The sequence below is a fragment of the Austrofundulus limnaeus genome, unplaced genomic scaffold (assembly GCF_001266775.1).
Source record: "Austrofundulus limnaeus strain Quisiro unplaced genomic scaffold, Austrofundulus_limnaeus-1.0 Scaffold389, whole genome shotgun sequence".
NCBI classification, from domain to species: domain Eukaryota; kingdom Metazoa; phylum Chordata; class Actinopteri; order Cyprinodontiformes; family Rivulidae; genus Austrofundulus; species Austrofundulus limnaeus.
This window is the reverse complement of record NW_013952791.1, coordinates 286,474-297,230: the sequence shown is the minus strand read 5'-3', so window position 1 is coordinate 297,230 and position 10,757 is coordinate 286,474. Positions and strand designations below refer to the sequence as shown.

Genomic DNA, 10,757 nt, shown 5'->3' with positions numbered 1-10,757 from the left:
TCCACCCTCTGACTGCTGCAGGGGCGTGTCTTAGAGAGAGGCTTTTATACCAGAACACAGCCGCTGTGACGAAACTGTGCAGAAGACACGTCACTATGGAGAGCTGTTAACCAATATGCAAATTATCCTGCAGTACCACTGCTCTACCCATATGAGCAGCAAAAACACGTTTTTAGACCAAATATTACAGATTTGAACAAATACGCACAAAAACATCCAAATTGGCGCAGAAACAGTACTATATAACATTTTAGACACATTCTAGACAGTTTATCAGCTAAAAAAAAAGTTAATTTTGGGGTAAGTTACTCTTTAATGTCTTGTTGTAACATTTTATTCAAAAGGGAACACATTTTTTTGTGCCTCACAAAATCAAACTGATCTGCAAGTTTTAGTTTGAGATGCAATGTTCAGCTGCTGATGTGGATGGACAAAAAAAAAGGCTTCATATTGGATTTGAGCTGTCGTTTTCAGCTGAAGCAGATGAAGCACATCCGAAATTACCATGTGCTGACTACAAAGATCATAAAATATCCYGAATAACTGCTTAACAAGCTCTTGAGCTGAGGAGGATGTGAGCTGCCACGGGTTTCGTTACACATTTTTGCAAAAAGCACCTGGCTCATTATAATAGTTATAAATGTGATTTTTTTTTTCATTTCAAACTTTAATAACTCAGCATATTTTTACATGCACACTACACCAATCCTCACTCCTCTGGCATCCTCTCTGCCTCACTACCACAACCTGAGCATCAGTGCAGTTTCTGCTTCCTTCACAGGGTTTAATCAGGAGGGATGCTGATCATCAGCACAATACAGCAGCAACAACAGAGGAGAAATAAACTGATACATTCAACATGTGATGCACAAATGATCTGAAGTCATTATTTACTGTGGAAAACTGTTTTAAATCTGATTAAATCTTAAATCTGTCCATGAAACAAAAGTTACACGAGATTTTATACTTTAATTGTGCTTAATAGAAGAAAAACAGATTATGAGAAATTAAAAACTGTAACCTTCATTGATCCTCCATAATCCAGAGTGTGAGCTCAGGTCATCCGGACCGGTGTGGTTGGGCTTATTCACATCGATTATGTACCAATAATCAGTCCCAATAGCCACAGCGAGGAGGCTGAAGCTCAGCAAACCTGTGAGTCCAGCCGTCAGAACCACCGGTCCGTACTTCATTGTTTAACAGCTGATTTTAATCTAATCTAATCTGCAGAGACGCTCCACTCCACAGGCTCTCCAGCTGAAGTCTTCCCTCCAAAGTGATGATTCTCCATCCCCACATGCAGTTCAGAAAGAAAAGGAATTCAAATAAATAATAACAACTAAAAAGAAACAAACAAAATCCTCACAGAGATTTAAATCCACCCTACGAGCAATGGAGATTAAAAAAAATACCGTTCAAATTAAAACAACTTCAATGTCTTGTTTTATGTCCTCTCTTCATGTACCGACTGCAAGTCTGCTGGGTTTTCTCCGGCGCTCTTAACCCATGTGGTCAAGTTCAGAGCATAAAGGGCCAAGCTTCCGGCTTGTCCTTTCAAAATAAAACAACACTCACGGAACAAGCTACACTGGGATGCTTCGCTTTTAGATTTTTATTATACAAAATAAAAGTCACCAACTGGTCACTAGTTTATTTTAACCGGGCTATGATACAAAATGCAATTTGACTGAGATTAGGCTATTTAAAAGTGTAACTATCTGTGCACATCTTGCATGGCTGCTTTTCAAACTCTTTACACAAATATGCACATCTGCAATATATCAAGGGTGTTATTTTTTGATGGAAATGTRTTTTCAGAGGCAACAACTTCAACATAAACTGAATATTAGGGCACCGCCAAATTGGAAGGAGAGGCGGAAAAACACGCACTTATCAATTTGTTTCTAATGCCACWGCACAGGAATGCAGTTTTATCAGCATAGTCTGTTTGTTAACAAAAAATATCATAAACCACTGAATTGAATTTAAATGAAACTCCCAGAATGTAACTAATACAATTACCTCGACAACTAATTAAGTTCTGGGGTCAACCTGATTCAATATGGCTGCCACAGGTAATCATTCTTAGCAAACACAAAATGGCTAAAACTCAGCCAATTTTACAGCTAATGAGCAAAAAACTTGGTGTTTCACACACAATCTGACAGATCATCTTTGTGTAAAACTTTGGTATGCAAGGCAACAAGCTTTATGCATTATTTCAAGGTTCAACACGGTGGGTCGACTATCAGTTATGAATATGAACAGTAAGGTAAAAAAAATACAAAATGAAAATGTATTGTAAGTGATTAAAATTGCATAACATCACATCTTTCGTTTTCTTCCCTTTGAAACAGAAAGAACTGCCCTCAGGTTTAAGTTTATCGGCACTGCACATCTGGCCCAATGCACCTCTCTCTTGTGTAAAACACTGATGTACTGAGAGTGGGAATGGTGAGTAAAAGGCAATTTCCACATCCTGCAACAAATTCTGATTTGGTCTGAGCTTTGGAGTTCGCACTACAGGGCATTTTCAATCCATTCCTTCATAGCCTATGGCTTTTGTTCTTGTTGCTGTCTGACAGGTAAATAAATCTTTAACGAAGGTCTCGCTCACTGCAGCTGTTTTTTCTCCACTTTCTGTACACCCCCCCCAAAAAAAAATCTAACCATTGTTAGTTCTTTGCAAGAAAAAAGTAGAAAAAAGTAGACTTTTACTATCCAATATTGATTTTATGCAGAGCATTTTTGAAAAATCATTTTCTTTTTCATGTCTGATGAGGTCAAACAAAKCAGTCAGCTTTGTTGAAATTCATATTTCTTGTTTGAAGGCTCACTTAAACACAAAAGCTTATTTCAGACATGCTCTGAACAATGGGTCTGAAATCATTAAACAAGGATATTAAAATGTCATACCTGAGGGATAACAATGAGTCAGTGTCATTTTCTCAGAAGAATCAGAGTAAACACCTCCAGAGGAGTTCTGGGAATCAGCTTCATGTCTGCAGATTTTTCTGTTAAATTCTTTAGTAGATTTGGCTGATTGTTTGAAGACATGAGGATGATCTTGTCACATCATCGCAGAGCAGCATCTTTTCTCTAAAACAATGACTTAAATGCATAGCTTCATAAAACACAAGATTGTGCTGTACTTCTCAACTGAAACATTCAGTAAAACAATAGAATGCAGACAAAACACAATGATTTGAAAAGCAACAGTGAAGTATTATTTTATGTTTAGGGTTACGCATAGCTACAGTCTTTTGCTTAAAGTTTCAGAGTTATCTCCCTTACATAATGTCTTTCCTCACCAGGTTATTAAAATCATTGCGTGTCTTTATTAACCTCTGATTAAAATTCAAATCAGAACTTTGATTAATCTTTAACTTGTACTTTTTGACTGGCAGCTTGCTGAATGTATTTGTGAGTTTTCAGTCCAACTTTAGCTTGCAGACAGGTTGCCTCAAACCTTCAAATCTTCTTTTATATGAAGCAGAAGTTACAGTTTAATCAATGATCCCCCACATACCCAGACCTTGATGCGATGGAGCAAACCAGGACATTTCATCTCCGGGTTACACAGCTGTCAGGAAGAACTTTTGAAAATGTATCTTGTCTTACCTCAAAAATATTTGGTTGTAACTGAATAGAAATCAGTCGTCAAGTGGAACGTGTTATTTGTTATTTGAAGGACGGCACACTATTGAATGATTGCAAAAGAATGACTGGGTTTGACTTAGATGCACAGAAAAATAGACTGTTGTGCATGGATGCTGAGTCAGCATTCAGACTTGTTTTCCTGTTAATAGCTTCATCCTGTTATCAGTCCTGCATATGACTTTTGTTTTTTGTAAATGTTATACTTNAATCTTAACTACTAGCGAGAGTCATATTTAACCTAGACACCGTTTTTTTATACATTGGAATGTCTTTTTTTACCACATTTATTATCACAGTGAAATAGAGAGAGTTGACTACTGAGTAATCACTGCCTCAATATAGCGAGCCAGGTGGTAAAAGGGTTACATACTTTTTAAATGATCTCCTATAAAAACACACAAAATACAGTATTCTTGTCTTTGAAATCTGTTTCAGCACTTGGTCTATTTTCTTACTTCTTTTTACCTCTTAGCCAATATTCTGCTAATTTTAGCTTTTAGCTACCATTTCCAACTTTTAGCCTTTAGTTGTCCTTTTGTTTATTCAGCTTTCAGCTCATTTCTACTTTTATCTTTTATTCACAGTTTTGCTAATTAAAGCAGACTTTTTGTTTTGCTGCAATTAGCTATATGTTATCCATTTGCTACTTGTTGTACTATTTGACTTCTTTCATCTATTGGCTACTTTTAGCTTCTGTTCTCTGTATTTTAACTTTAACAACTTAGTTTTGCCTTCATCAGCACATTTCAGAAATGACATTCAGCCCAGTATTCATTGCAGTTTCACAGAAAATGCAATAAGTTAGTCAGTTTTTTATAATGGGATTGGATTTCTCTGGGTTGTCAGTCACCAGCACAATGCTTGTTTTTCTTTATTCGTTTTCTTTTTTATAGGATAGACGTCTTTTTTCTTGGCAGACATTCCTTGTAGTTTAAATTTGTTCAGYGTCTGTCTGACTGTAGACACACGACTTACCTGCAAATCCTGGAAGACGAAGTTGGCACGTTTTCAGTCTGGTTTTATATTAAATTTGCAGAGGCAGTCAATCAGAAGCAAACCGGTTGTTGAGATAAATCACTAATAGTAGATGATAACCATTTGATTTCAAGTTCTTTGTWTGTCTTAACACCTTTTGCCAGACATTCCCAATCATGTTTTGAGGAGTCTTTTTCTTTGATTTTGAGAKAAGGACAACGATCTCATAGCAAAGAAAACTCAATGTCAGAGACTGTTAAGAATGAAAATAAAACAAGTTTTGCACTCTGCTTCTCAAGCATTCACTTACCATTCGCACAAGATCTGGAACCCCTGATTTAAAACGTTATTGTTTTAAAAAAAGGGGATGGAAAAAAATAATGTTCTGCCTGATAAGCAGGAGGTTGCAGCCCCATGAATAAATCATTCATGTAAAATGAGTCAATTTAATTTCTGTGTGGAGTTCATAGACAAACATGAGGAAAAGCAGTGCGGTGTGTGAGAAAACACACCGCAGGCCTACATTTACCTCTGTGATTATTAGTTCTGACCTCTCTGTGACACGTACAATCTATTTTTGCAAAGCTGTCTGCTCAGCGTAATTGGTGTGTTTCAGTGTTGATTCTTTCGTAGAACACCTTTTTAGACAAATAGTAAAATTGTTTATGATGATTTTTCTATCAATTGTCTTTAAATGATACATTTAATTCCAGATGCTAAGGAGTTTTTTTTTTCCCCCACCACAAACGCAGGCAATTTTAATTTGTTTTGAAAAACCCAGACTCAAGACAAGGTGTTCTGGATTCTTTTCTTAATGGCAGCATTACTTTGCAGTTTCCACGCTGCTCACAAAAAGGAGAGATACCATCAGCCCACTTTAATGGCAAAACTGATTACTGATTACACCCGTCTGTTCSAAGCCGTGTGTATTGCAGACACGTCTGAGCCGACACATCTGTGCCGCACGCTCTGTTCACTGAAGATGTGGCAGGCAGAGTTCAATCAAAAAGCTTTTTGTTCCAAATCACTCCCAATCAAGTAAATACAGCATTTTAACTCATACTGCCTTTGTGTTCTGACTCTTCTAGGTATGTAGAGGTAGGCTATGTTTGATTTTCTCCTCTTTTTTATATAGTATAATACATACAAAGTCTATTTTCAGAGCAAACAGTGTGGAAGTCCTTTTTGCATGTTGATCTACTGAATGAGTTTCAGACCCCTGCAATCTGTCTGTCAGTTTGTCCTCCGCTGGTCTACATCTGAACGTATTGACTCCTTAGATGTATCATTAAAACTTCAGCAACAACTAATTAAAACCTGATTTGAATCACAAAATCTTTAGTTTTGTTAACATAACAATCCCCTGCTGAAAAGCATAAACATTGTTAAAATCTATTTAGCCTGAGCCTCTTTGTGTTTGTTTGTCTGTGGTGTCAGCAGTATCTCATGACCTATAGAAGGTTTTAATTAAACTCCCGGAAAGTCATTAGAATGACGTCAGATTAACTTCTAAAATTGGCAGCAATGGAACCTTAAAGGAAACATATCAAACTTTAAAATTCTTCTTTTTTACATTTCAATCATTCAGTTGGGGTCTACATAAAGTAGAACTGCTATGTTTTGGTCTGAATTCCTCTTTATTGTAACTCCACAAGCTCCTTTTTCACTCCTTTTCCTACGTGCGGACCGGCCATTGGGAGTRCCAGGACTTTCCCCGATGGGCCGGTGCATCATTGGGTCAGCGCAGGCAGCGAGGAAAAAATAAAATAAACTAGACATGAGTTTTTACGATGTAAAAACAAGTGTGCATTGCCACGTTGCATGTCATTGCAGCATGGCTTTGCCTGCAGCGTTGGACTTGCAGAATGARCTTTGACCAGGATCAAATGTGTTTTCTATACCAGGTTGTGCCTGTCACATCTGCAGGTGTTTTTAATTAAGGTAATTGAGTGACAATATGAAGTTGGAAGAGATTTTTAGTTAAATTTGCATTAGCTGGGTTTTGAACCCTGATCTCCCACATGAAAGTCCATGACATAGACTATTAGACCAATGGAGTTGTGGCAGAAGGTGGTGGCAGGGGTTGGTTTGTATGTGTGCAGAAAGAGGCCACATTGCCAATACAATTATTGACACTAAACTGCATAATATTACAACAATAGAGCAGTATTAAGACAATGATATGGTAAAACATCAAAATACAATCATATTAATATTGTAATAACTGAACTACTGAGTTTAAATTTTATGAAACTATGGTGCAGTACCATATTGTGTAGATGCAGCAGGGGGCAGTATTGGACATTACAAGGCCCCATTTACTCCCATTTTATGAATTTGGAATAAAGTTTAAACATTAATATTTCAAAAACTACAAGTGGTTCAGGCAGCAAAAGGTATAGCCATCATTTGGCACAGGACCTTTACAGATATAAATTACAATGGCAGCTCTAGGACAAAGTTTGCAGGAGGAGAAGCATGGCAAAGTTGAGATGACTTGGATGGGAGACGAATCACAATAGTGTGCATTGCATTGGCAATGCACACTGAATAAAAGTTGTGTAGTTGCTCTCAGTACCAGTAGATGGTRATAATGCACCAATTCATTGTTTACCAACCACCAACAAAGACCAAAAACTTAGAAGTAGAATATTTTGCTGAAGAAGAGGAAGAAGAAGTAAGAAGAAGAAAAAGAATAATAAAAAATAAGAAGAGCAAAAGTGGAGAATAATGTAAGGGAGGCGAACAAAAATTGAGAGAAAAGAAAAAGCAAATTCAGCCAAGTGTCCAAAACTGACATTTATTTTCTGCTGGTGCATCATCATCCTTATCCTCACTGGAACCTAAGTCTGGAGAACTACGTGATCGGGAGGAGGATGGTAGTCATGTAGGTGGCTGTATTTGTTTTTCTAGTTTGCTAACTTTTTAAACCATGCATTTAGCTTTTAAATAAACAAAGCCATTATCATGTGTGGACTAGGTCCAAACTGTGCTAACTGATAATTTTATAAAATTGTTGCTTAAAACGTTTTAACATCAGTTTTAGAAATGCACATCACACATTGGCATTCAAAAAGATAAAAATCATAAACGTTTGTGGGTTTCACGAATAAATTTGCCCACTTGGATTTTTATTTGATTGATTGATTGATTGATTGATTGATTGATTGATTGATTGATTGCATTAAGGTCTAACATACAATAACAGTATATTCAAATGAAAAAAATAGTTTAAATTAGCACAGTTCATGTGTTGGAAAAAGAAAATTATATCACATTATTTTTGGGGGGTAAAATCTAAATTAGTTAAAAATGACCATATGGAACTCAGACAGAAGACTGTCTGTCTGTATGTTATAAAACACTGGACACATTCATGAAAGTCATGAAAGTCCTGGCTGAATGATTAACATTTGGAGTTATTTCACTTCAAGATGCTCAGCTAACTGACCTTAGGAAGCACTAAAATAGCTACAACTCAGTCAGTTTTGCAAATATTGAGCTAAAACATCTTTTATCAGTAGCTGAGAGTCATCCTCTAAACCTTCTCTGAGCACTGACACGTCTCATAAGATGTCATAAAGCTGTGAGATCACTCAGAACATGATTTTTAAGTGTTGACCAATCATTTTATAACGTTGTCTCTTCTCACCATCAGATGGTTAAAAACTCTGACATGAAAAGAGCTCAGTGTTTTCTTAAAGGAATGCTCGGCCTTAAATTAAAACAAAGTTACTTAATTTACAAAAGTTATTTTCGTATTCAACCTCCAGTCTTCATCATCCGCCTTCGCAGACACGTTTTACAAAACCCAACATGTCTAGGACCAGAGAGCGAGTGAAAACCTTGGTTCTGATTGGTTTTGCTATGATTTGATTTTGTTTGCACCTTTAGACACCTCTACCTCCTTGAATTCAGCGATCAGTTCAGCATTGACGAACTTCCTGGGAAATATTAGCTTGGCAATCAAACGATTTTCCATCTTCACAGGTTCATTAAAGAGATTGGTTTGAAACTGAGTAATCTATGTAATATCTGGACTCTGGAAGATGCTGAAAAAAATGTAATGGCTGAGTGATTCTCCAAAAGGTAGGAAAAAAACAGTTTAAAAAATGACCTGTAATTTGTTCCTGATAATAGATATATATTTTTCTCTGTCCACTCCAGAAATCAATGTGGCTGTCTTTCTACTTCACCTTCAGCCTCAGATCGTCTGTCTGCTTGTCTTGTTTTTTTTTTTTTTGTTTTTTTTTTTAAGGAGAAAGGGTCTTTTTTCTGTTTACACATATAAATTCTTGACCTCTTTGTGTCTTTCTGTGTTTCTGGTTGTTTATAGAATTCCAGTATTTTTTAACTCAGTTTACCGTAGTTTCTTCAGGGCTAAATCTATTCATTATAACTTATATATACAAAACGCAAAGTCAAGTGTTAAAACTACTCTTTGCATTTAACTTGTTTGGTTTTGTTAGAGCGGAGCTKTACGTTGAAGTCGTTTATTAAAGCTCAGTAGGCTTGTCATTGTTCCCTGTTTTTGGAGCGCAGTGATGGTTGAAGTTGGGCTCAAGAGGTTTACAGATCTGCGTTGTTCCCTTTGTTCACTGAATCCTAATTAAAAGTGGAAACTCTGTCAACATAAATTGTGTTTATTTGCATCGGTCTGGCTCGTGGTAAAGCTTATAATGAAGTCATTAGAATTTGACTGTCACTTATAAGTCTGGCAGGCAAAAACACTAAGCTGTTGAACCTTTTAATTACCAACTGTAGATTGATTATCTTGTTGCTTTGCTTTTATTCTGCTGATCCAGGATTTGAGCTTTCGAACTGGTCGCTCCTTTTTGTTGTTGAGATCGAATTTTGACCACTGTTTACTGATTTTATCACATCGTGCCTCTCATGCAATGTTGATGTTTTATTAAAAGACCAATAAAAGCAGGAGGAAACAAAATAAAACCTTGCAGATCTGCACTAAAACCTGTGCATTAGTAGATGAGATTGTTTTTTTAATCATGTTTTGTTAAGATTATTGATAACAAATGAACACATATCCCTGTTTAACCCTGTTCAGAGTGACACAACATGTGAATTTGTGAATATCTATGCACAGTGTGTATTGAGTTATAAACAATGGCAGTGATTTTTATTGTCCTTGAGCAGGGTTTTTTTTGTACTCATAATTTGAGAAATACTTTTGTCACTTTATTTCTAATTACAGATATTAATCTGCTTTGCCAGTCTGTTTCAAAGTGAATTAAAACATTTTCAGTTGTGTGGGTAGGAGGCAATTAGTCAAATCAGTGAAAAACAAAAACGTGGAAGAAAGGTGTTGATGGAAAATGTGTGCTGGAGAGTTTAGTTGTCAAAGTGAGGCAGCTCATATTCTTAGTGGGGGTAAAAGTGGTTGTGTTTCTGGTAATTGTTATACATTTACATCATTTAACCTCAGGAGAAGCTGTTATTGAGAGAACCTGGCAGACTGCCTATAAAATCTTGCTTTTTTGCCTCAGAAACATATGATTACACTCTGTAGGTGGCAGCTTTGTCCATTTTAAAAGTTGAAAGTGAAAGCAGTTATTAGAAAAATCAGTTTTAGCCTTTTATGCTTTTGYACTTTTGGCCACAGCTGGATGTGTAATTTTACAGCTGGTGTTGTAGAATAAAGAACGAAATAAGTACACAGTGCCACCTAGTGTAGGGGAAATAATCTCTCAAAGGCCACAATGAGGTGAACCTGATTGTTCATCAGGTAGCCGCCAGATGTTACAGCATGTTGGTCAGAATTACATCTGCAGATGTTTGCCTTGACAGCAAGTAACAATAATAATGTAGAAAATTATATTGTTTTGCATATGATCATATTGTAATATATTGCCAAATTGTATTTTAACAGTGATATTGTGTTGGATTATATTCTATTGTGTTGTTTTGTCCCATGTTGCATCACATTAATCATATCATGTTGTTTTATGTTGCAACATTTCATTTTATACATGATCATTTTTTAACAAAAATGGTAAATTGAGTTTTTCCATGCAGGGTTGGCATCTTAAATACTGTATATACTGTATATGTGTGTGTGTGTGTGTGTGTGTGTGTGTGTGTGTGTGTGTGTGTGTGTGTGTGTG

General features: G+C 36.3%; 1 protein-coding gene across 1 annotated transcript in view; it reads right to left on the bottom strand.

Annotated features, from left to right (window-relative positions):
* The window catches only part of LOC106528566 (transmembrane protein 235), a gene marked incomplete in the record, with an annotated part of 14,091 nt that extends 12,485 nt beyond the window's left edge, over positions 1 to 1,606 (bottom strand). The window contains 2 exon segments of the mRNA XM_014023772.1: positions 1,021 to 1,285; positions 1,413 to 1,606. Coding sequence (XP_013879226.1) covers positions 1,021 to 1,193 — 173 coding nt within the window.
* Positions 1,607 to 10,757: the final 9,151 nt, after the last annotated feature.